We start from the raw sequence: 25,718 nt of genomic DNA, 5'->3' as shown, positions 1-25,718 counted from the left end.
GCAAATGTAATTAAGAAACAAAAAATCAGGGTTTGTCAGATCTGTCTAGGCCTACATTACCTTCGATAGTCTTCTGTTGTATTTTTAGCACTTTAGTGTATTTTGTGTATGGCCTCTTCCTCCAAGAGGAAAGAATAGGAGTCTATGTCTCAACTTACAATGTAGACATACACAAACATTATCCAGAAGCATCCTTTAAAAATTATAAAACAATGTATTTTGAATAATGTAATGAAAGCAAAATGATAGCATTATGCCTGTGTTTCTGTGTTGGAAAAAAGCCAGAATTGTCCTTTTCTGCTGTCATTATCAAGTAAGCCACACACTTGGTGATTGCGGTCCATTCTCCCAGCTGGGGACAAGCTCTACTAGAGTCAAATTGGTTGTGTCAAAAGAACAGCCCCACCCATCTATGCCACCTCTTCATGTCTGCCCCTCTCCACATGGTCTACAGCACTCTTCACACTCTGGGCCAGGAAACATCAGTGGTCCTTGGCTAATGTGCCATAAAGATTCCAGCTCTAATACAGCTCAACTTTTATAGAAATATGATACAAAGAGTAAAAGACATAGCATTTTCTAGGTTTCTCCTCAAAGTTTTTGCAACCAGTGAACAACTTTAGAGGACATATGCATGCCTTTCTTTGTTGGTTGACTGTTTCTATTTATCAGAGAAGAGATTCACAGCTCCAGATACCTATGAGAACCACTGTAACAAATTTTGTGTCGAATTCCTTATAAACAAGAAGGTGATAAGTGAACACGTCAAGGCTAAATATTCCAGACCACCTTTCCTCCATTTGCTTGTGTGTAAGTTACTGACTATTCTCAAGCTATTCCAGTCACTGTCTTTTGTTTCCTCACTCTGAGGCCAGAAATGGTCAAATAATAGCTGTGGGATGTTTTCATTTACCTAACTGGTTTTAATCTAACAATCATTTCTTTTGCATTAAGCAAGCACAAACTTCAGTTGAGTTTTTACATACTGACTCCTTAAGTGGTTTGTCATAAGGGACAAGGATTCCCAAAGGGGATTTTTTTCCCCAGAAACTTAATAGGATATCTCTCCTTGCATCTTTGAAGTCTTGAGTTAAAATATCAAATGCCACTTGACCGCTCACATAGCCATGAATACTCACTCGCTTAGTGTATCTTTGGACATTGACAGTGAAGCCCAGTCAATGCTGAGAGATGATTTGATTTGTTCACAGTAAGACATTTGCTTCCCTCTGACTGCACCTAAAACATTCAAAGGGGTACTTTTCTAGAACCTACCACATGCTCTGTTCAAAGAAAGCAATCTAAAAGGAACTTGCTAAAAGTGTTTTCTCCTAAAGGTCATTCTCAAATATAAGTTTCATATTCTATTTACCAACTGGCACAAAGTATAATTGAATATTTGGCACCCAATTAATGATTTTGTAATAATCTGCTGTTTACTTTCTTTTTCTGGGAAATAATTATAGAAAATGCCATCAGCAATTGGAAACTGAAATTAGGGAGAGGCAGTTGGAAAGGATTATATGTGCCCTAAAATCCACAAACCCAAATGTACAGGAAGTCAGTCTCTATAGATAGCAAGCAGTTCTTTCTCAAATTTGTTATGAACACAGAAAAGCAGGATCAGTTGGCCAATGGCTTCTCATTCAGCCTTCACAGGGCAGAGTTTTCTGCTGGCCACAGAGAGACCTAAATTCACAAGGGAGCAGTAAAATTGTATTAGTATCAGTGAAGACAAACAAGACTGGTTACTTCAACCAGACTGGAGTATTCCTTCCACACAGCCTAGAAAAACTGACCAGTGTCCTTGGGCAGGTCACTTAGGTGAACTATTAAGAAAAAATGAATAAAAAGAGTGTTATTGTTGAGAACAAATTCTTCCCAAATAACAGGCTTAAAGAATGCCATGAACTTTCTTTCTCTAATTCTTTTTCCAAGAAAAAAAAGCCCAAACCAAAACGTCCCTATGTAGTTAATGTGTAAGGCTAGTCCAGGGAATGTTTTCTGATGATTACTCCCCAAAAGACAGCAGTGAAATCAACACTTCTCAGTACAGGAAAGTTGGTGTTTATATCATTGCCCTAATTCTCCATGGCTTGAAAGCTATTTACTATCCATCATCTTGTTAAATTCTCAGAGAGCATGCTTATGAGTCATGTCCATATTTTCTGACATAATGTCTTCAAGGGCAGGCTGTTCGTTCCTTCTCTTATTTTGATGTCCAGTTTCTCTCCGCTCCTGGGTTATGCCTGCAGGTGACCTGTGCTTTCTCCTCACTGTGCATTTAGTTTTCCAGCACGTCCGCTGACATCTGAAGATGGACAGACAATCCATATAGACAATTCTGATTATGATTTATCACACTGTGGGCATATCTGAGTGAGGTATCTGTGAACATACTGAACTTGGAATATGGAGCCAGGGTGGTGTGTAGTGTGTTTCTAAAGAGGAATGCCCTACAGTGATTTTCTAAACAACCTTATTGTGCAATGTAAAGGAGTCACACAGTGATGACTCCTTTCATGTTAAGTAAGGAAAAGAGCTCAGAGATTGTCCGAGGTTGAACAGTATGCATGTTGGGTTGGTCAGAACTAAAATGAAAGTTCCTGACAGAAAGAACCCAGAACCATTGTTTATCTGTACTTTTCTCAGTCCTCTCTCCTGGCGTAAACTTATCTGTTGTTGTTGTTAAAAATAATGCATTTGCTGTGGAAGGAAGACCCCCAGTTCCCAGTATTAAAGGTTACAGTGTTAACCACAAGAGAAAGAAATAAGGTTTTGGCTCAAACTGTTTGGAGCAACTGAACATGTGCAATGAACAAAACCATGTAGAAATGTTTGCTGTTCATTTTCTCTTGATCGTCATGGTCTCGCAAGGTAAGAAAGAGTTACCAGTAGACAAAGAAACACTAACAAGGAGAATGGTACAAGGCAGGCCAGTAGGTCAGAGGTGATCCCCTAGATGGGGCTTCATAGCTTCCAGATGATTCTGTATCTTAGGGGAAAGATTTCACTTCATTCTAGCATCTTTGTGTTTCCTAGGGCTTAAGGTGTGTTTGTATCCAGTGTGCACTGTGAAGCAGAGGTTTCATCCAGGATACCTAGCAGACCCAGAGCCACAGTCATCCATTTGCTTGTTTGTTTGTGTATTCGTGCTGTGACCCTGCTTCAAGAACTCCTGTGACTGGTTTCATATGGCCCCTCCCCAAATATCCAGATTCTAAGACCAGTTACTCAGCCCAGACCCTTCCTGGGATCTCCTACTCCTGAAGGTTTTCCTTCATTGGGTCTCAGTCTGGGCCTCCTTTTGTTCCTCAAACCTGCCAAACCTGCCCTCCTTATGACCTTTCTGCTGTGTGCCTGCTTGAAGCAGCCTTCTGTAAGACCTGCTTACAGCTGACTCCTTCTTAAGGAATCCATCTCCATATAGACATACTGAGAAATCCCCACTAGACTATGGTTTCTTACAGGATCCTGGTTTTCTTCACAGAGTTTAACACATCCGCTCTGCCTTGTGTACTCTCTACCTTATGTTTTATCGAGGACTGCCTGAAGTGTATGTTCTGTGGGAGCAGAAAGAAATTAGCATATGTACTGCCCTATTTGAAACTCCTAGAACAGTGCCTGGCAGATAGCAGGCACTTAATAAATAATAGCTAAACTAAGTGTTTTGGTGTGAAAATATGCTCAAAAGACAAAAAGAAATAATTAATTTCCTAGAAATATTCAAATCTGGTGGCTTCAGGAAGTTGATTTTCTATTCAGTCATACATCCATTAAATTTCACTCAGCAGCTGGCAGATTTCTGGAGATTCAGGTCACCTGATTTCCAAAAATAGCTATACACTATGATTCTAGATTATTCCCTGGGGAAGTGACTATCCTACTCTTTGGTGGAGTAAAGTCCTTTACACCTGGAGGCCTGCTATATCATTGGTGGTGTCTCATCTTGTTCTCAGATACAGCTTAGATGACAAATTATCTGATGTCCAGTTCATTAAGTCAATTCAAAATAACTAGTAATTAATTCGAGTTTAAAAGTCTATAACTATATAAACCACATCAATTCACGAACATAGAAAGTCAAGTCATATCTCTGCAGAGGGGAAGTGTCATGGTTAAAAACAGGAGACAAGAAAGGATGTGCCCACTTCCTATCAGTAAGCTGACTAATGAACCCAGGATTCACCAAGACATGTGTCTTGGTTCTGGGAGGGAAGTGGAAGCAGATGGAAACTATAGAGAAACACTGAGTAAGGGCAGGGCTGCAATTGTGCCATAGACTCTTCTCCGGACTTCATTTGCATTTCCTTACAAATGCCATCATGAATCCTATTTTAAAGAGGGTGAAGTTGAAGCTTACAGAGGGGAATAATTGCTCCAACATCACTTAGCCAGAAGATGTGAAGCTCAGGCCTAAATACCCCTCTTTCTGATTGCATGCCCCCCACTATAATACCCATGGCTTCTCCATCAAACAAATAATTTGATGGATATTTCCTGCATTTAGTTTGGTTAGGGAAATGCTACATTCAGCTATATTGTTTTTATTATTTACTATTTTGTTGTTGTTGTTGTTGTTTTTCAAGACAGGGTTTCTCTGTGTAGCTTTGGAGCCTGTCCTGGAACTTGCTCTGTTGACCAGGCCATCCTCAGACTCACAGAGATCTGCCTGCTTCTGCCTTCTGAGTGCTGGGATTAAAGGTATGCAGCACCACTGCCTGGTTCTATGTTCAACTCTATTAAGATTTAATATAAGTTCAACTACATTAAGTTTACATAAGATATTCACCTCTATAACAGCAAAGTGCTCCATTGTGAGCTATGTTAAGAAGGGAATAAAGCTCTTCCAAGCAAATTTTGGCAAATGCAGCCATGCAAACTTTAGTAAGCCTTCCCCTGTCCATGGTCAGCCTGTTTGAAACAGACCTATCCACGACAATAGAGTCAGAACTGTCCTTTAGGGGAAAGATCCAAAATACTCAGCTCTGAAAGAAATAAGAGAGCATTCTGGGGCCCCTGAATTCATAATCCTAGTAACTCACTACTTACTCAGTCACCATGCTTTTTGTTTTAATCCTCAACTTTTATTACAAACCTGAAAGTTTTCATAGAGTTATGTGTGAGGTGTGTGTGTCTGTATACATGTGTGTGTGTGTGTGTGTGTGTGTGTGTGTGTTTATATGTGTGGAATCCAGAGGTTGACAGTAAGTATCTTCCTCAATTGCTCTTTACATTATTTTGGAGTCATGGTCTCTCGCTGGATCTTGAGTTCCCCATTTGCTTGGATTGTTTGGCCAGCAAGCTCCAGGGGTCCTCTAAGTCTGCCTCCTCAGCTTTGGGGTTACAGGAGTGCCTCCATGCACATTATCCTTAAACCGGTGCTAGGGGATAATACCCAAGGCCGTTGGGGTTACAGGCAATGAAGACGCTGTCTTCGGAAAACAAGAGAATGAACACGCTCTCATTTTTGTTCTTTCTAAGATTTGCTGTGAGGGAGGCTTGGAATGGTTGGGTTATGGATGGGGGAGGGGTCCCTGAGTTTTCGACTATGGGCATTTGTGTTCTCTGATCCAATGCAGAGCGCCTTGATTCTAGGAGGCTGGAGCTGAAGGATTAAGGAGCAGTTAGACCCCTGGTTCTAGTGTTCAGCGAGAGTGGCAGGTGGGGCTGAGTCTCTCATAGTTTTTGTCATCTCCCACCCCACCCCCTTGGCTTCATCCACTCCCCAAAGCCTTCTGCATCCTCTGGAATGGCTGACAAGTTTGCATAGCCAAGTCCTCTATAAAGATCCAGGAAAACCAGTCGTGATGTTTGAGATAAGCCGGTTTAGGTAATGTCCCACCATCTATGTGATGTGCCTAACACAATTTTTTTTTTAAAATATTGTTTTGTATGTTTAGGTATAACTACTTAGTCTTTTCCCATTCAAGATTGACTTCTGCTTCATGATTAGGCTTTACCTTGAGTGGGAAATATGCTTTTATTTTCACAGATGATCACAGGGCTTCTGGAGACGCGCCCCTTTGGAAAGCAATTTGCAAGGAATTCCAGTGTGAGTCCATACACACAGCTAGCTATCCGCTTCCTCCTCACCCTGGTCCTGAGCTGTTTGCCACCAGCAAATCCTGCCTGGCGCCTTCTGGTTACGCCAGAAACTAGGTCTGCGAGCCATCCTGCACACTACCCTAGAGGGCGCACTGCCTACACTTTCCTCCAACTAGGCGGCCGCGCTGGCTCCCAGGCTCCATAAAAGGGGAGGAGGCGGATCAGTTTCCTTCTCTCATTGAGAAAGCAGAGGGGATTGGAAGGCTGGGCGTATAAAGCCGCGCAGAGAGCGTGAAACAAAGCAGACCGATTGGAATTGGACTTGGGAGGAGAGGCGCAGAGTCAGGCAGAAAACTTGTTGGAGGGGAGTTAAGAGCCGCTGCCTCTCCTCCATTGCGCTGCGCTTAAGGGCTTCCCACCGGCCTTGCGATTTATTTTTTTATCTGCTTTTTATATAGAGACGAATATATATATTTTTTCTTCTAAAGAGAAAATTCCTGTTCCAAGAGAAAATAAGGCAACATCAATGAAGGAGAGAAGAGCCAGCCAGAAATTATCCAGTAAATCTATCATGGATCCTAATCAGAACGTGAAATGCAAGATAGTAGTAGTGGGCGACAGCCAGTGTGGGAAAACAGCGCTGCTTCACGTCTTCGCAAAGGACTGCTTCCCCGAAGTGAGTGTGACCCGCAAGGCTTTGAGGGGAGCGGACGGTGGGGTCCCTAGTCTGGAAGAGAGTGTCCTCTCGCTGTGATTTTCCTCTTCAAAGTCCTCCTCGGGCCGAGCCGGTCTCCCCCGCCACACTGCTCGGAAGGGAAAGTGTCCGGGAAGCCCCTAGGTTGGGACGTGTCAGAACCCTGGGCTCTGGGCCCCCAAAACTTACTGGTTTTAGTGTGGGGAGCCGGGTAGGGAAACCTGGGTGGGCTCTCGGGAAGGGGCTGCGTGTTTAGTGTGTAGGGGGTGTGCGTTTTTTTTTTTTTTTTTTAAATTGGGGACTTGGGGTGTTTTCCATAAAGTGTTCGATGCATGTCGTGCTTTTAATAACCTCTTTGCCACCTTTCCTTCCTCTTCTGTCCCTTTCGTTTGTCCAGAATTACGTCCCTACGGTGTTTGAGAATTACACTGCCAGTTTTGAAATCGACACACAAAGAATAGAGTTGAGCCTGTGGGACACTTCAGGTAAGACTCAGCACACCGCGTGGTTCTCTGGGCCGGTGCGCCGCGGGGCTCAGGATCTGCTGCCCTGTCCGCTAACGCGGCCCCTAGAGGGACTTCCAGGACTCGAGCCGCAGGAAAATGTTATCCTTTCTGGGCAGGGGTGGCGATGGGGGTGATTGTGGTGGTAGGAACCGGGGAACGCTATGTGTCCGGGGGTGACGCTGCTGTGGCCGCGTGGCCTTGTGTTGTCCGTCCTTGGGGCCCGTACCGGAGCAGGCCGCCAGGGTGGCCGGGTGCTGGAGCATGCAGAGCAGCGTGGAGCCCTCCCGCTCTCAGAGGAAGTCCCTCGTGGGTGTCAGCAGCCATCTGGTCGCGGGGCAGGGACGCAAGCTGAGCTGGGAGAAGATTCCCCGAAGCCACCCGCTTGCGTGCGGGTTCCGCGCTGGTGGGGGAGAAGGGTGAACGGCCGCAGCCGGCGCCCGTGACGCCTACTGCCAGGAATGCGCTGGTGGCGCGGGGCCTCCGCCCCCGCAGCCTCCGTGCCACCGGCGCAGAGCCGCTTCGGCGCCCGCCCGAGGATCACTCCGTGCCAGCGCTCCGAACATGCCACTCCCTACCCCCACGGCTTCGGCCTCGCCAGCCTGCAGGGCCGCAGGCAGCCCAGTTCGCCTTTGACCTTCCTGTCTACTTGAATTATTGGCGCCGTGGTGGGTTCTGCCCAAAGGTCTAGGGTTCAAGGCCGGGTTATTGCCTTCCCATGCGCCCACCCTCCTACGTGGCACCGTAGTGGGGAGAACAGATCTCCGCGGGTGGGAAGGTCGGTGCCTCGGCTGAGTTTGGGGCAGAGACAGTAGGACAGCACTGAGCACCCCCTGGTACCCAAGCCCTAGCGAGCTGGGCCAGAGGCGCCCGAGGAGAACGCGTGCTGGTTGTAACGAGCATACCTTCTCCGGAGGAGCAGAAGCTACCGGGAAGGGAGGGGAAAGGCCGGTGCACGTAGGGAACTGTGCAGCCAGACAGATTCGGGCGAAACTGGCAAGGAGGAGCGCACAAGCGCCAACACGCAGGGTTGCTGTCAGGCGGGGTGGCCCGAGGTAGAGCCGCGCTCAGCTGGGAGTGGCCTCTTGGAGCTTCAGCGAGCTTCCCACACCCTGGGCTGGAACCTCTGAGGGACCTGGGGGGATTACACAGCGGGAGGAAGGGGCCAGTGCCACTAGGTCTCCAGAGGCATCCCCCGGCACAAAGATTAGAGGCAAGTCTCGCACCGGCGCCTCTCACGGTCCGTGCCAGATGCTCAGACTGCTGCAGTGAGAAGGATGGATCTAGTTTCCCCCTGGAGAGTCAGGCTCTTCCTTGAGCTGCGCCAAGGGCATTTTGGTTTTTGTTGTTGTTGTTGAAATTACATACATAGACTTGATACTATAGAGAAAGTGCTGGTGGAATTCTAGTGGCTTATTACTAGTTTCTTTGAGAATTATTACATAGCCTAGTATTTTATTAGGCTCCCATTCTCAGGCATATCATGGTAATTGTTATGCCTAGTGAGCAGGACAGCTGGTGTGGTACCAGTAATTAGCACCAGCACTCCCTCTCTCCCACCAGCCCTGTTTGGACTTCTGCTCGATAAGAATTATTTAGTTGTGTAGTGGAGCAGTGGGTCAGATACAGTCTTTGATACAAAGCTGTGTTTAGATCTTAGCTCCTGGTTACCAGGGATTTCTGTGTGCAAATCTCGACCTCCCTGGGTCTCATTTTCATCGTCTTTAAAAAGAGGGCAGCCGCTGAGCTGGATAATGTGCAAGATCTCTCCCAGCTATCACATCTTGGCTCTAGTGTTTGGACAGGCAGATCTTTTTGTTTCCCAGGACGTTGGTTGGCTTCAGCTCCTAGTCTCGGTGGATCTGGCATCCCGTGCTGAGGTTCTCACAGCTCGCAAACCAAGCCAGAGTCTGAGCTGAGCCAGGCTTCCTGGTGGATTTAGGAATGAGACTATTTGGATAAGGAGGGGGATGGGTGGGCTCCTAGGAATGCTGGGTTATACATCCCTGTCTCAAGCTCCAAGAGCACAAGACCACCAATGGAGATTTTAGATTAGGTGCCCAAGGGCCAAACTTGCCACCTCCCCGCTTTTAAGAGAGAAAAGGCACAAGCCTTTCAAGGGCTAGCAAATAAAATGGATGTGTATGAACAGCTTATAGTGGGAAGCCCATGCAAATATCACTTCAGATGTTTTCAAGCCTTACAACTATATAGTTCACAGTTTCTGTACATATAGCAGAATGCCTTGTATACAATAGTCACCAAATAAAACCTAAAGAATGAGGAAATTAGTAATATACATAGTTGCCAAGGAGATGGAGCTCCTGGCATTAATTATCACTGAATTACCTGTGCCTTAAGAATGGCAACTTCATAAATATTACTTTTCATGAAATTAAAGTTAATCACCTGAAATAAAATCAGTAGTGAAATAATGACTTGTATTTTTATTTAGTGGACGAAAACCCTGATATTTCTGTAAAATACAAAGGTTTGAAAGCTGATTGCAACAGTATTGTACTGCAAAATGATCCGGCTATGAAACTTCACTTAAAATTTAGATTTATACAAATGGAAAAGGAAACATAGGGAATTATTTGGAGATTTATTATGTTGTTTGTGAAGAGAGATATTAGTTAATTTAACAAAGTTACAGAACATTGCTTAAATTCTAGGAATAGGTTGTTCCTACCAAGCTTGCCACAACGGGTTAGCATGCTTCCAGCAGGAAGTTCATAATTCCCAGTAATTTTACCATCTTTGCTATTCATTTGCTGTTCCTGACAAGCTCTTAAAGGTTTTTTAAAACTGTCATTTAACATTTCTCACCCCCCCCAAGACATTGTTTTTTTTTGTTGAGGTGTGAAAATATACTTTATGCCTCTTCATATATTTCTTTTTCCCAACTGTTATCAGCTTATCTCTAGAGAGAAGAACCAAGCCAAGTTTATAGAGCCCTGAGTGTAATTTTTCTTTCTCTTCCAAGCCTATATGAGAGAGATTTCTCTTGGGAAAAATGGGTGGAGAGAGAATAAACTGTGCCTTTTGGTGGTATGGCTATTGTGTTCAACCTTCCAGCAGAGGATCCAACAGTTAGGAAACAGAGGCAATTCTTGTATGGGCTTTCTGTGTGTGCACCACGTCTTCGAAGTGGTCTGCCTGCCCGCCACTGGAGCAGTCACATAATCATGCATAAGCAAAACTGCCGATTTGAATGTGGGGGAGAATACTACTTGGAAGTAGAATATGAGGAAAGGAAGCCATTCATTTCTCTTTTGGGGGCCCAGGCAGTTACTATTTCCTTCTTCTCTATTTCTCTTCCTTTATGTGTGTGTATCTACTATAAGCAAGTCTTCTGTTAGACCTAGGATGCAGGGCTCGCTTAATGCCATCCTGTGATGCACTTAATTAATTCTTGAACTTCAGTGGCCTCTTCCAATTGGTTGCCAATGTGTCTCCCTATGAGGCTTCCCAGTAGTTTGTAGAGCTCTACAGTTTTTAGAACAGTGATTCTCACCCTTTCTAATGCTGCCATCCTTTAATACATTTCTTCATGTTGTGGTGATCCCCAAACATAAAATTATTTTTGTTGCTATTTCATAACTGTAATTTTGCTGCTGTTATGAATTGTAATGTAAATATCTGATATGCAGAGAGTCTTAGTCCCCTGTGAAAGATTCCTTTGACTCCCAGCCCAGGGGGTCATGAACCACAAGTTGGGAACCACTGCTTTAGGTAGGGAAGAGTTTCCCTGTCTTAAGTACTCCCCAATTACAGCAGCCACAGTGGCACATGCCAGTTGACTCTTATGGCTACTTAAAATACTCCAAAGTTAACAAAATCTTAAAGTTGTTATGAAAATCTTCTAAAATGAGGCATTCCTAAAAGTAGTCTTATGTTCCTTTTTACTGAGAAATATTTTCTTTTTATTATAAAATGAGAGAGAGAGAGAGAGAGAGAGAGAGAGAGAGAGAGTTTTGATATTTTAAAGTGATAAGTGAAACCTGTGTAGTTCTAATAGTTTGTGCTTCAAAAATCTGCTACATTTGCCAAACATAGAAGCAATTTGTAACTTGAAGCCAAAAGCCTACTAATAATAGAAAGTTAGTCATTTAGAGATCACCATATCTTTTCCTAGGAGACTAGATTGCAGGGTAATTTCAGCATATGTGATTTAGGGAGTAATAGTCATTCATGCCAGCTTTTAACCAGGGCAAGTTGATGCACATTTTATTTAAGGCATATTATTAGTCTAAAATATGCAATTCAATTGCTGATTCCCAGTTAATAACTGTGTTATTGCCCCGTGAAAACTCTTTTGAATCTTAATATACAATGAACATCTTTCGGGTTCTGAATGCTAAAGTTAGCACTTCCTATATTTGTTTCTAGTATTATTTTTTTTAAAAAACCATCATATTCTCTACATTTTATATTTGAAGCAATAGAAATACAAGAGAAAAAACTTAGGTACCTTACTTTGAGGACAGTCTTCCGAATAAACATAAATCTAATTACAAAGGTATGTTTCAGTCTTTACAGGAAATTTGAAGGGCAGTCTTGATGACAAGTGCCCTAATGAAATATTCCTTGGCAAGAATGGAAATGCTCCAACAGTTGGAGATTCATCAATGTGTTAACCAAGGACAGTAGTTTAAAAGGAGATTGCTTATTCCTTTTTGTGATTTAAAATATAAATGAACACATGTGGGCAAGACAGGAAGCCATGATTGTAAACTGTTAAGGCATGCAGTCAGAGAACACCGTGGTCTGACACAGGGAGGGGCTGTATTGAGCTGGGTGGGAATGGCTTCTGTCCTCAGGCTGCTTGCATTCTAGTTAGGGTGACTAGACAAAGAAAAATGCCGTGAATATAGGTGAAAATTTAAAATGCCCACGCTTCCTCCAGGGTAGAGTAAGAAACCAAATGAGGATCCCAGAACAAAGTATGGGGTGCAGCTAAGAGGAAATGCCTGTGGACTTGAACAAGGTGAGGAAGCCTTCCCAAGGCATCCTTTAGGAGCACTCCATAGTCAGGCATGGATGTGGAAACAGTTATAGGAAGAGGCAGCTTCATGGGAACGTTGGACTCAAGAGGCGTTGAATGCCTGTGCCAAGTCCAAGCTCCCAACTCAGGTCTTGCTGTCCACAAAAGCTCCCATAATTCCAAAAATCCTCTAGAAGTTGACTCAGACCTCCCAAAATCCTTCAAGTCCCTTGCTCTCTAAAATATGTTTACATTTAGCTTTCCTCAGGTTAAAAAACAAAAAACAGATTCTCAAAGTTAAGATTTCCGCCTTGAGTTTCTTAGAGGTAGGCTAAGAATTCAGGATAGGCTAAGAAATTACAAACTAATCAGAAAATGGTTTTGATCTGAGCAGCAGAACGAACTCCACAGAACCAGATGTTCCACAAAGTCATGATCATTGGGACCTAGGGTGTCGAAGTCATGGCCAGCTGCTAAACTGAAGTGTCCTACACTGAGATGTGGACTAGAGCTAGACAAAGAGCTTGACTCCAGGCAAATCTTCGTCTGTCCCCAGACCTTTTTTTTTTTTTCCTTTTCCTTTTTTCTTTTTTTAAAAATCTGTGTAGTGCTAGCTTTTTCTCCAGTTCGGTTTTTCCTAAGTTGCACATTTGAGTAAGGTGTCCAGATGAGCCATTCTAATGCTCCTGAAGTAACCAGGTGTTTCCTCATGAATACAGTTCTTTTGCCCGCAGATAGGACACCATGGACAACCAGTGTCTCCACTCAGTTTCCTGATGCATGGTGGGCTGTGCCCAATGAATCAGCTGGGCCTCTGTCTGTTTTTTTTTTTTTTTTTTTTTAATGTCTTTGAAATGTCTTCTGGTAACATTCACAAAGTCCCTTTTCTGAAAAAATTCATACTTTTCCAACACAGAACGCAAGCTGCTTCAAAAGTCTGGGCAGGTGTTGAGCACATTGGTTTTGAACCCCAAGGCTGATGTTATAGTATGCGGAAAGGTAAACGCTCTTGAGGGACTCCATGCTAAGATAATGGACTCTTCTATAGCAGTGGAAACATAATGGCTTTAGTCTGGACTGAATGACAGTGTGGACTTTTAAAACTTACCTACATAATCTCGTCCCATGAAGCTCTATGATTCACTGTGGTTTCCACCGCCGGTAACACGTGAGGATTCTTATTGCTTTATCTTAATATTGAGAATTACTACCAAATTGTTAGTTAGAGACATCAAAATGGCCGTGTTAATTCTACCCCCTCTGAACTCACATCCAATTGTGTATCTGCACAGCCCCCAGAAATAGAAACTGCCCCTATGTTTTCATAAGATCTCTTCAAAATCTTCCGGAGTCTGATTCAGGAGAAGTTACAAACAGAATATCATTGCTGGGCCAGGCGGTAGTGGCTTTTCGGGGAGGGGGAGGTTGAGGTCTATGATGCAGACAGTTGGGGGGAGAGTTCAGCAGAGGGTTATGCTGAAGCAGAGCTGGGAGTCCTGTGGAGACTTGACTCCCATTCCTGAGCCTGCTGCTCTCCTATAGCTCCCCCTCTGGCGGTGGCCCCTCGTGGGGCTTGCTTGCTACTGGTGTCCCCTTGGTGAACACTGACAAAATCAAAGTTTTCTGTTTTTTTTTTTTTTTCTGCCCCAAACATCCACTATTCCAAACTTTCTGTTCTTGGTAGTAATTTCTTATAGGAAGCTTCCAACTTACTTCAAGTGTAAGGTGTTACACTTTTAAAATACCCAGTGAGAAGGATTTTCAGTTTGCAGACTCTTCTAAAGTTTCAGTATTTGAACTGGTTTTGCAAAAGATCCGAAGGCCTCCCTTTTAGGCATGACTCTTCTTCCATATACCTTTAATTATGTACATATATGGTGTGTTGTATCTCTGCAATGGGGTGACTTCAGCAGACAGGTATGTGTTTGAAGAATTAGTTTCTAGGTGAGGCACTTTGTGACTATTCTTGGGCTGGAAAAATTCCTCTCAGCCCAAATTAATGATCTTGAAGACAGGGCTGTGTAGACCTGCAATTTCGAAAGTCTTTTAGAACTTTGCTGATGTTTGCCAAACTTGAGCAAGGAAGAGCCCCCAAAGCATGCTTATTCTAATCTGTGACTGGATAAAGCTTTTCAGCTTGGGGTGGGGAGTAGATGGGATGAGACACTTGTTTTGCATATATAGTCCAGTTATCTCTTTACACTAATACAGCTCCCTGCAACTTACCTGTGGAAAGTCTGATAGGTTACTTAAAAAGGACCTGAAGAGCAGTGCTGTCTTTAAGGACATGAAATGAAAATGTCCATCTGCATGAAGCCTATTCCACATGCTGCAGAAGTTCACCTAGGTTTACTGGGTTTTAACTATAGTCCAGTCCTGAAATACAGACTGCATGCACATTAGAACTTACTGAGCTTTAGCATGCGGTAGGACATGTTCAGTGAGTGCCTGCTGAGCTTAACTAGAATCTTTAGGAACGAACACTTCTGGAAACCTGCTTTCCCAGGCTGTCATGGGATGCAGCATGCTTCAGGAGCCCTGGGCTGCCATTATTCTCTCTTGGAGGGCTTACTCTCCACTCCTTTTGGAGTCTCTCCTGTCTTCCGGTTGGCAGGGCATTCCTAGGATTCTTCCCTCTGAGTTATCCCACACATGCCTGAGGTGATCAGCCATTTGCTTGCCTCTGCATTTGTGCAGTCTCGGGGCCCTGTAAGGGGGGACACTGAAGAAAGGGTCCTTCTTACCTAATGAACTGTTAGACCTTTCCTGTTAGGCCAGTCTGTAATTCTGTCACTCACTTTCTTACTTTGAAAAAAATGGGAGCAATAGTTTGGGGGACGGAGGGGCGATGTTGCATTTTGTTTTTCCAGAAAAAAAAAATACCTTAACCTATCAAAAAATAAAATGAATAAATTGTCTCATCTTCTATGGCAAGTTACTCTTCTAGTTGGTGGTCACATTACAGTTAGGACTAATGAATTTTGGGATCAGTTTTATTAGCGCCCTTGGGCACTTGTTGATCAAAAAGCTGCATTGTTTACTGCAGGGGGTGGGGCTAGGCTCAGATCAAAGTGCAGCTCCTAATGAGATCTTATTAAAGTGCGTCAGAGTTACCGCTTCACCTCCAAGCTCAGGGGCTGCTTTCTCAGGAAGCGTTACCCTACTTACGTATTTTCATTCAAACTGTTGAACCAGACGAAAACCAAAGCAGAAAGAGGCCTCCATGAGAATTCTGTTTAACTCCGAGAGAACTGTTTCTTTTTAAAGTCAATCAAGAGGGTGAATTTCTCACTTATTTGCATATAGCCACTGAGCACAAAAGCTGCCTTGCTTTCTTTCTTTTTTTCTTTTTTCTTCCTTTTTTTTTTTTTTTTTTTCTCGTAAGCAAGCAATCTCCAGCAGCCTGTGACAGAGGGCTGAACACAAAGCCAGATCCCTTTGTGGCCTTAAAATGGGTGGGGGAGGGGAAACAGCCCACAAAGGGCAGGGTGTTCTCTGCAGCCACATGGTGACTGTAATGTTGCAACCCGGTCTCTGGATTTTCCCAGCAGTCCCAAGTTTAATTAAATTAGTTTTGCTCCTTTGACTTTCTTCAGCCACCTTTTGAAAAGATGGGCTCCATTGTCCTGTGGAATAGTCATCGTGTCCCGTCCCCCCCCCCCACTCCCGTGTTCCCCCGCCCCTGCTCTGCCGCGCAGTACAGGCAACGTCCTGTGCTGCAGGAGCCTGGTACCTGCAGATGCTCCTCATGCTGTGGAGGTTTAGAGACTGGAAAGCATAAGACGGGAGCTTTCTGACACCTGTTGGGCTGACCCAGACTGGCTCTGACTGTGTAGGTCAGGTCAGGTCGTCTAAGCTAGCTTTGAAGCGTAGAGAGAGAGACTCCTCTGTCCTCATCTGAATTTCTCCTCTATCCAGTCTGGGATTTTGTGGCTGGCTACTAGGAAAGAGATATTCTGATGCTTACAGCCAGTGCTGTGTCAGAAGTAGACTTTGGACACACAAACAAGGAAGGTTCCAGTGGAGAGAGTCGGAACTGCAGAACTACTGTAAATAGCAAATATGTTCATATAGGATAAAGCCGCCCCTTTTTGATGCCTCTCAAGAAAAACCTAAGCTGAACTCTTAAGTGAATTATTCTCATCACCTCTGATTTCTTCAAGTAGCTGAAAGTGAGCGGCGGGGGTGGGGTGGGGTGTCATTTTTGGAAATGGCCTCCTTTTTTTTTTTTTTTTGTACATCTTAGTATTTTGAATGGCATGGCTTTTTCAACTAAGGCTGTGGGGAAGTCCCTTCCATTAGCAGGTTTTGTTACTGCACTTCTGCCTTCAGTGGCCAGTGCAAAGCTGTGGCCTTGCCTGAGAACTTCTGAAATTGCCTTCTCTGTTGGCACTTTCCTTCCTGGTTCCTAGAACATTCTTGTGTCCCTTGCTCAGCAGACTCACTTTCTCCATCTCTAAAGCAGCCAGTGAGGCAGGCACAGAGCTCCCAGGGATTGCAGTGAGCACCCAGGGCCCAGAACACAGGCACCAACTACAATAACATCCAGGTCGGAACAGACTACTGAAGGTCCGTGCCGCTGTAGTTTGTACTTTTTCTTTGAGACATGGTATCCCTAAGTTGCTCCATGGAGAACTAATATGGAAATACCAGTGCACTCATATGAAGAGTGGAACTAGCTTATTCCACAAGCTGCATTCCCTGGACAGCTTGGGGAGGCCTCAAACTTGCTAACACCTGGCTTTAACCATTTTCCACCAGACCTGGCTACAAAGATTTTTTTTTGGAAGCTTTTATTTTATTTCCTCTTTTTGACTTTGACTACTGAAGTTTTGACTTAGGGAATATGTGCTATATTTTTCTGCCAGAAATGCAAAATAATGTCAAAACTAAATTAAAAGTCAAAAAAGCTTTAACGTATTTGCATTTGCCTAGTAAGTGATTTCCATGTTGTCTGTGAAATGACTGAGTGAGGAAAATCATTTCTTAAAAGTAGCAATTGGCAAATTATCCTCAATTTTATAGTCAAACTATTTAATAATTCATAATTATTGGCTTTCTGTGAATTCCCAACATTTAGAATTCATAAAGGTGTTCAAAAACAAAACAAACAAGGTCCTAAATGACCAGAAAGTTCTGTGGTTCAATTGCTAGGCTACTGATGTGCGTCTTTAGACCACCTTGGGTTTAACTCAGGCCAGGGCCGTTGGATTATGTCTTGCTGTCATGTTTGCAGGTGGAACTGTGTAGAAAAGGTAACAGGATCCAACATGGCATTTATGACATTCTTGGTTGTAGCAGGAAGCAAACTACATGGGGCTTGGGGGGGGGGGGGGTAAGTGTAAGCAAGCTCAAAGGTCAATGGCTTAGCCAGACTTGTAACTGGAGCCAGAATGACACCCATGTGCTTTGCCTTGGCTCTCTGTGCATTGTTAATCTTGCCTTCTTCCTCCCTCCCCCACTCATCCCCATTCAATGATTGGACTAATCTTGAGTTTGGATCTTTTTCCCAGGAAGCAGCTCCATTTTCAATGGCTACTGCCAATCAGCCTTTGACCACAGAGATAGCACAGCCACAATACATCTAGTTAATATGTACACATCTCTCCCTAAATTCCAGCTGCCACCTGGGTTTGCTCAGATCCCACAGATACAGGTTGTCACCATTTTCACCTTATGATTGAAGAACCAGAGGCATCCAGTCCTAAGACGGGGGCTTCTCCCCCAGTTAGTAGTGGGAAATGAGTTTGTACTTGAGATCACTTGGTCCCACACCCTCCCTATTTCACCTGGGGTCCCTCTGACTTTAATCCTTGAACTCTTATCGATTTGCACCTTAAGTTCCCGGCCTTCCCAGGAACTGAGGTCCCATGCATAGGAAGGAGCCCTCTGATCTCCTAGTACAAGTGAATAAACCTGTCTTTTGTGTATATGTTTGCATTTCTTTATGAGAAGGCACGTGTTTGCATTTCTTTACCAGAGGGAGTGTGTGCTGGTGGTCAGGAGTGGTTGAGTGGAGGTGTTACATTATACCATGAATGCCTTATAGAAGATGGAGGGTCTTGTCTAAGAGCTCCGTGTTTTGTTTCCTAGGTTCTCCTTACTATGACAATGTCCGTCCCCTCTCTTACCCGGATTCTGATGCTGTGCTCATTTGCTTTGACATCAGTAGACCAGAGACCCTGGACAGTGTCTTAAAAAAGGTAAGTGCTGAGGACTGCGGGTGCTGTGCAGCACTTTTGGTGATCTAAGACTACAGAAAAGAGGTTGACTGGGGGCTACAGAGTCTGAGCTTCTGCCTTGTGTCTTCTAATGAAAACACTTCCACACCAAAACAAGGTTCCTGCACATCAATGCCAGGAGTTTGGGTAGTTCATCTGCTTGAAGCTTTGCTTCATAAAGCTCAGAACAAAATACTTTCCATGAGCTCCCATGTTCGCTTTTGGGAGGTGAACCTACAGTAAGAACCTACGTGAGCCTTCCCTTTGTTTGCTGGACAGAATGCTCCTTGCGTGTTTATTCTTGATCTCAGTTCAGATATTGACCTGAATACAATTAAGAGTTATTTTGAGCCGGGTGGTGGTAGCATATACGCCTTTAATCCAAGCACTTGGGAGGCAGAGCCAGGCGGATCTCTGTGAGTTCTAGGCCAGCCTGGACCACAGAGATCCAGGACAGACACCAAAACTACACAGAGAAACCCTGTCTCAGGGTGTGGGGGGGAAGGTATTTTGACAAGGAAGTTGTAGTTCAATAATTTATAGAAACACAGATGAAATTAATATAAGAGGAATATGTGTAATAAGATATTGTCACTAGATAGGTAGCAATGTGATTATAATCAGGTGTATACCAAATACTAGTAAACCATCAGGTATGCTGAACATGTATGTTATCACACAGCCCTGGTTTATGGGGAGCAAAGGTGGGTCAGATTCTGTAGATGGAGACGGAACTAGCAGAAGTTGTGGACAGAAAGGAACCAGAGCTAAGGGGAGTGGTACCTGTTGCGCGTTGGGTCTTGACGCCTAAGAAGCCACTATGTATGTGTTAGGGGGCGATGCTTGGCCTTGGGCAGCAGAGGACTTGTTGTAGTTATAGGAACTTGTAGATGAGCTCAAGGGAGTTCAGTGGGGCCTGCAGCAACCTAGGCTTTGTTCTTTGTAGTTCTTGATGGTCAGAAGTGCTGGTAGATGGGGCAGGATATTGATCACTCACTCTTGTGGGGCTGTTGTGAGGTTTGAGTGGGGGACTCTTGCTGCACAACCCCTTTTTTTCTGTGAACTGCAGATATGGCTAAGAGCAAAGAATGTCACTCAGCGGGTCCCTGTAGCATGCGTGGTCAGAGTGAGGACAGAGGGAGCAGAAAGGAGGAAGCACCGTGGAGATGAATGGGCTTATTTCGTTTGGGTTGCGTTCTTTTGGTTTTCACTTTCAGTGGTGTTTGCGTTGTATGTGTTCTTATTAGTTTATATTTCTATATGGTGCTTAGTAGCTTGGGTTAGTCATTATAAATTTAGGGTTTGAGGTTTAGCCCTCCTTCAGTCTTTACCAAACATGGCAAGCAGTTCAGTGAGACTGCACTCTTGATAGATCAAAGGGTCCTTTTCAGTCCTGTTTAACTCCTTTCCATTCTGAGTAAACACAGGGTTGGCTTTTGTTAAATTGTGTTAGGAATGCACCTTTCCTGTCTTCAAGACCTGTAAACAAGTAGGGGGGTGTGTGTGTGCCAGAAACATCACACAGTTGATAACAATATAACAACATGCCTGGCTGCGCCTGGAGATAAAAGGGGCACTTATTTACTGGAGTTTGTACTTGATGTAGTATTGGGTATACATAATTTATGACAGAAAGCTTTTCTCCTGTCCTATTTTGCTTTTGTCTCTTAAGACCAAACAAACAGTGACATTGGACCTGTAGCTATTAATACGTGTGTTTTACATTTGTGTGAGGCTTAAGGCTCATGGCAACTTCATCTGCCTCCTGTCTTAATAGATTCTTGAAGTCCATTAATATCAGAGAGTTTAGAGTGACTTAAGGTAGAAAAGATTTCTGATTCTGTTTTTCAATTCTTTAGGCGCATGTGCTAGAGGCTCCTAAATAGTTGTGGGAGGGAAGAAGAAAGGAAAATCTCAATGGATGAACCAGGCACTCTGTGTGTTACTGCCTCCATGTGCTAGGGTGCTTCATACTAGGTGTTATTAACTCAGCTACACCTTGGCATCTGGAGGCCTCCTCTGGTGGTCTCTCAAATGACTCTTCCAGAATGTCCCTCTTATCTAGTATTATACTTAGAAAATTTTATTGCCCTTCTGTTCTGTGGACTCCTTGCAAAGACATAGCTACCTCACCATTACAGTACTCCAAAGAGCACAAAAGACATCTGTGGATGGGAGTGAAGGAATCTCAGCACCTTATCCCCTCATCTCTGGGAGCAATGATCTTCCTGGAGGACTTGACTCCCACCCTGATGATGGAGAACTCAAGCTAGAAGAAGCAAACCCATGAAAAGCCATTTGCTTGCTTTAAAGGAAACAGTGGAATCTGTGCCAGAGACTTCTGGAAGTTCTCATAATTCTGGTTAGGACAGGAATAGTTAAATTGTAGACTAGACAGTAGTGCTTAACAGTTAAGAAAAAATTAACTCAAAGTCCTATGGGCTACAAAACTAGCTGCTGTTCTGGAAGCTCAAGAGGGAGCTTAAGCTGTCTGTGGTCTGTCCATTCAGTCACTTGAGTGGAAGAAGCTCCTTGAAGCAGGACATTCTGCTTTAAAATCGTAGGCCAGATTCTTAGACAGAGCCTCCAGCACATGGTAGCATGGCCGAGTCTTTCATGATAAAGTCTGTGAATGCATACTTTTGCTGGGGCAGGCTTAGGCCCAGCCTTCCACCTAGAAATAAGAAACTCAGCGTGTCCAAGGGTGAAGTCATCCACTTGTATATGTCATTATTAAGGTGCTTTTGTCTTATAAATCCCTCCATAATTAAGACATTGCTGAAGCTACCTTCTGTTGATAGCCAATACATTCACTGTGGAAGGAACCCATGAGTCACACAGAATATAAAACAATATACATGGGCACTCTAAACTTTGCTGTCTACTTACTAATTAAATACAAGCTTGCTTCTTCGCTTAAAGTCACATTTCAATGTCTGCCAGTGAGGAAATTGTTTTCAGTGTATGCATGTCAATATTTGTTAAATTTCCTTTTTTTTTCTCTCTCTCTTTCTCTCTCCTTCCTAGTGGAAAGGTGAAATCCAGGAGTTCTGTCCCAATACCAAGATGCTTTTGGTTGGTTGTAAGTCTGATCTGCGGACAGACGTCAGTACATTAGTGGAGCTCTCAAATCACAGGCAGACCCCTGTGTCATATGATCAGGTATGTGTTATCAATGTGGAAAAGTCACTTTTCAAAAAAAAAAAAAGTGAAAGGAATGGAATATTGTTTGTAATAAATAAAATGTAGCAGCTTTTTAAGAGGCAAGGCAGTATTCAACTGAAATATGAAATGCCTGTAATTCTGTAGTAAAAATCATCAGGAATTAGGGCACATAAGCAGTTGATACCCTTGGATGCTTCTGCTCCCCAGTGGTTCTACAGTTCAGCATATTTAAGAAAGACTATGGTCAAAACCAGTGGTTCTCTTCAAGAGAGCTTAATGTCCTCAGTTGCCCAATAGAATCCTTAATCAAGTTGTTAATAAAATGGACCACTCTGTGATGCCATCTTTTGGAGGTTCAGCATGGTGCATGTATCCCCCAAAGAAAAGAAAATCTGTTTAGAAATATTTTCTCCTAAAACTCACCACCAGATTCTAAAGCGGGCTCATGTTAAAATAGCTACCACTATATGTGGTATGTATCATTGAAAGTATTCAATTTTGGGGCTGGGGACGTAGCTCAGCAGTACAGAGCTTGCCCAGCATGAGCAAGGCTTGGGGTTCGATCCCCAGTATAATAAAAACTTAGAGAAAAAATACTATACTCATCTACACTTTGCATTTCTCATTAGCAAACTCAACACATCATAGAAACTGATTTTACTCAAAATTGATGTTAAATTACATTTATCCACCCTGTATTTTGTACAGACTGTTGACTGGGGTTGAGAGTCATTGACAGTCAATAAGAGAGGAATGAGAGCCTCATTAAGGGCTAGAATGGACTCAGAAGGCCAAAGCACCTTTGTCAGATCTGTGTGAAAGATGCAGTGTTCATGATTTCAGGGGACTTACCCTCTAACAAGAGGCCGTGCTTCTCAGTGACCCTGAATGTGACCTACACAGCAAGTTACCCACTTCTTGGCTACATGTGGCAGTGAGGGTCAAATGCCATCTTAGCATCTCTCTTGTTTTTTGTTTTTTGTTTTTTTTTTTTTTTGAGTCATCCTATTGGGAGTTAGATGCTCAAGAAGCTAGAGAAGTTTCTACTGAGTAATGTTACTGAGGGCCTTAGGAAGTAACAAAGTAGCTCATTTTAAAAAAAATTGTTTTATTTTAATTTTTTTACAACACTTGGGAAATCCATTTTGTCTATTAGATATTTTCCAATGATAGACTGTTTTGTGGCATTTTAACACTTTCCAGACATTTCTCCAAAGTCTCACTACTGATGGAAATTCTTTCTTTTCCTCCACAGGGGGCAAATATGGCCAAGCAGATCGGAGCAGCCACTTACATTGAATGCTCAGCTTTACAGTCAGAAAACAGCGTCAGAGACATTTTTCACGTCGCCACCTTGGCATGTGTAAATAAGACAAATAAAAACGTTAAGCGGAACAAATCGCAGAGGGCCACAAAGCGGATTTCACACATGCCTAGCAGACCAGAACTCTCAGCAGTTGCTACGGACTTGCGAAAGGACAAAGCGAAGAGCTGCACGGTGATGTGAAGCTTCGCAGTCGTTAACGAGGACACGGGAATCTAGTGTAAAAAAATAAAGAGAGGGAACAGAAAACAAGAGCGGAAGGAAATGATGGAGTCAAATGAAGTGCGCAGCCAAAGTCACGTGGACACAGGCCTGGGAGGCCCTTGAATGGATACCCAGTACTTGGAATCCTGTCCTTAGGTTGGGCATGTAGACCGAATGGTGAGAAGTGAATCCATGGAAGAGTTTGGAAGTGTGACTTGAAAAATATGCCAAAAACAAAGGGAGCTGTAGATGGGCTATAGAGCTAGAGTAAGAGGAACGCCGGTCCCTCCGAGAAGAACACCCATGCTCTGAATGGTGCTTGCCTATTTTCGGTTTTGTTTTTGTTTTCTTGTTACAACCTATTCATGGATCTCTACTTTGATTTAATTTTTCGATATTTTAATCTCATTTTCAAAAAAGTATATATTAGTATACCGTCCTCGTCGGGGAACTCGCACTGTGACCTTAGTGTTTAGTTTTCTAGGGGATGTGGTCTAATTTCCTCCTAGCTCATCATTAAAGTGGAAATTGTACCGGGACCCGTGGGATTTGAGAGGGAAACTTCATGAGGCTTTGAAATCTTGACTTCCTGAAGGTCGCTGCTGAGCGAGAGAGTGTGCAAGCAAGGCTTCTGCGGCCTTACAAGATGCATAGACCAGCACTGCCGCGATTGCATAGATCAAGTAGAAAAGAGTGTTGTTTTATATTCTGTCTGATGCTTTCGTTCATCCTTGTGATTGTCATTAACAAGTGGTAAATTGCTCAATGTAATACTTTGTGCGCTGTTTAGAGAAGAGAGTGTGTGGTTTTGTTTTTCCTTTGGCCATCGTTGATGAAAACCTGAAGTCAAATAAAACGTGTCTTGGTTTGACGTGATAGAGTGATTTCAAAGAGAAAGCAAGTGTCCTGTCTTCACCAGGAGAGATAGTGGAAGGAGGCATTGTAGCAGAGAGCACAGTTTGTGAGGGAGGCTGTCCAGAAGAAAGTCGTATTTCAAACCTACAGAGCAAACAGCACCGTTGTCTGTTGTGCCCCCAGACTGGCAGCAGACAGTGAGCAGTTGGCTCATGCCACTTCCTTCAAATGAACATTGTCCTGACAAAGGCCCCATTTAGAAAATCCCAGATAGAAAGGGGGGAAGCCTATAATGTCAGCCCTGATATGAACCTAGGGCATTTCTCATGTGACCGCTAACCCTCACTTAACCAGATTCAGCCAGGGCTGGGTTCAAAACTTGTCTGATAGAGGGATAATCAGCATTTAAAATAGTTCACAGGTTTGGCTTTTTGAGCGGTTACTTCCAGATAAGATGTCAGATATGACCCTGTTTTAGGTGGTGCTTGCCAATGCTAGCTTTTTTTCCCCAATGATGACGCTTCATTTTTGAAGTGTTGAAACTGTGTTTTAAACTGTGGCAGAAGGGGAGATTCAGATAATTACAACAGGCAGTTCTGTGTTTTACAAGCACTTTGTCTGGTCTCTGCAAGAGAATGCCATTTCAATCATTTCCCATGGAACTCAGACATTTTACCATCATAATGTGCTTCGACTGGTGTGGTGTTATGCTTTGGACAGTATTACAAAATAACTGGCCAGTGCTTTCTGTATTTAAATATTGTACAAAGAAAATAAGTTATAACTGTTATAAAGCAGAACTTTCTGTTGCTTTTTTTTAATGTTGAGTCACTTTGTATGTTTGTTTGGTCAGTGTTCCACAGTATTTATTAAATCGTATGTGTTTTTCTTTTTCTTCAAATAAAAAAGTAACCATGTCTGTCTAGCTGGGATGTTTCCTACTTCTTAACTGTTTAGCTGTGCTCTTTCAGAGGTGATTTCAGACTCTGAACTAAGATTTACTGAATTAGTAAAGTTAAGAATTTGATTATTGGCAATACTTTTCTTGGATAAAGATGAATCTATGCATAGAAGATGTTGACAGGATGTTTTCAAGAATCAAGAAAATGGGGCATACTTGAGTGATTTGGACATATGCAAAACGAGGCGTGATAGTGGATAGGATTAATTTTAGAGAGTAACAGAATTCCCTGGAAGTCTTCCATAGCGGAAATGAATGATGCAGAGCAAGCTTGTACAAGGAAATCTAACATGACCCTAGTTTCCATTGTGTCTCCTAGAGACCCAGATAGCTCCTTCGCAAAGCATGTTCTTGTTCACCAGCATGGCTAGCTCAGGATCCAACTACTGCAACTTAGTGTAGGCAAAACAAAACTAGTCTCATTTACGGTAGAGACATTGCTCAACACAAAACAATATAATACAGAAAATTGTCATGTCCACATTGAGTAGCCTAGGGGAGAGAAAGGGGCATAGGTCCCAATGAGCCCAGCTGATTCTGTCTTCAGCTAAAAAGCCTACACATTTTTATGCAAACATCTAAAAACATTCAGTAAGACTTCCAAACTATGATTCGACACAGCCAAGATATTTCCTATGAAAACTGGCTTTAGAAATCTCTACGGTTTAGTTATTTGTTTAGAAAGAATTCTCAGAAGAACAATGTAGAAGGAAAGCCAGAGGCTCCTACATGAGTGAACAGTCTTAAGAGCATGGG

At 43.3% G+C, this 25,718-nt stretch overlaps 1 protein-coding gene across 1 annotated transcript; it reads left to right on the top strand.

The window, feature by feature from the left end:
- The first annotated feature begins 6,274 nt into the window (after positions 1–6,274).
- Positions 6,275–24,926, top strand: Rnd3 (Rho family GTPase 3). Its single transcript, XM_036185811.1, has 5 exons — positions 6,275–6,724; positions 7,140–7,227; positions 18,326–18,435; positions 21,481–21,615; positions 22,874–24,926. The coding sequence occupies exons 1-5, from the start codon at positions 6,575–6,577 to the stop codon at positions 23,123–23,125; spliced, it is 735 nt and encodes a 244-aa protein (XP_036041704.1). The 5' UTR covers positions 6,275–6,574; the 3' UTR covers positions 23,126–24,926.
- The last annotated feature ends 792 nt before the right edge of the window (positions 24,927–25,718 follow it).

Source organism: Onychomys torridus, chromosome 4, assembly GCF_903995425.1.
Source record: "Onychomys torridus chromosome 4, mOncTor1.1, whole genome shotgun sequence".
In the NCBI taxonomy this organism is placed as follows: Eukaryota; Metazoa; Chordata; class Mammalia; order Rodentia; family Cricetidae; genus Onychomys; species Onychomys torridus.
This window is presented reverse-complemented; position numbering and strand designations above follow the sequence as displayed.

Excerpts from the sequence above, each read along its gene's own strand:
- Rnd3 (XM_036185811.1), top strand. The coding sequence starts at position 6,575 with ATGAAGGAGAGAAGAGCCAGCCAGAAATTATCCAGTAAATCTATCATG. Across the intron at positions 7,228-18,325 it reads GAGCCTGTGGGACACTTCAG|GTTCTCCTTACTATGACAAT; the intron begins GTAAGACTCAGC and ends TTTGTTTCCTAG. Across the intron at positions 21,616-22,873 it reads CCCCTGTGTCATATGATCAG|GGGGCAAATATGGCCAAGCA; the intron begins GTATGTGTTATC and ends TTTCCTCCACAG.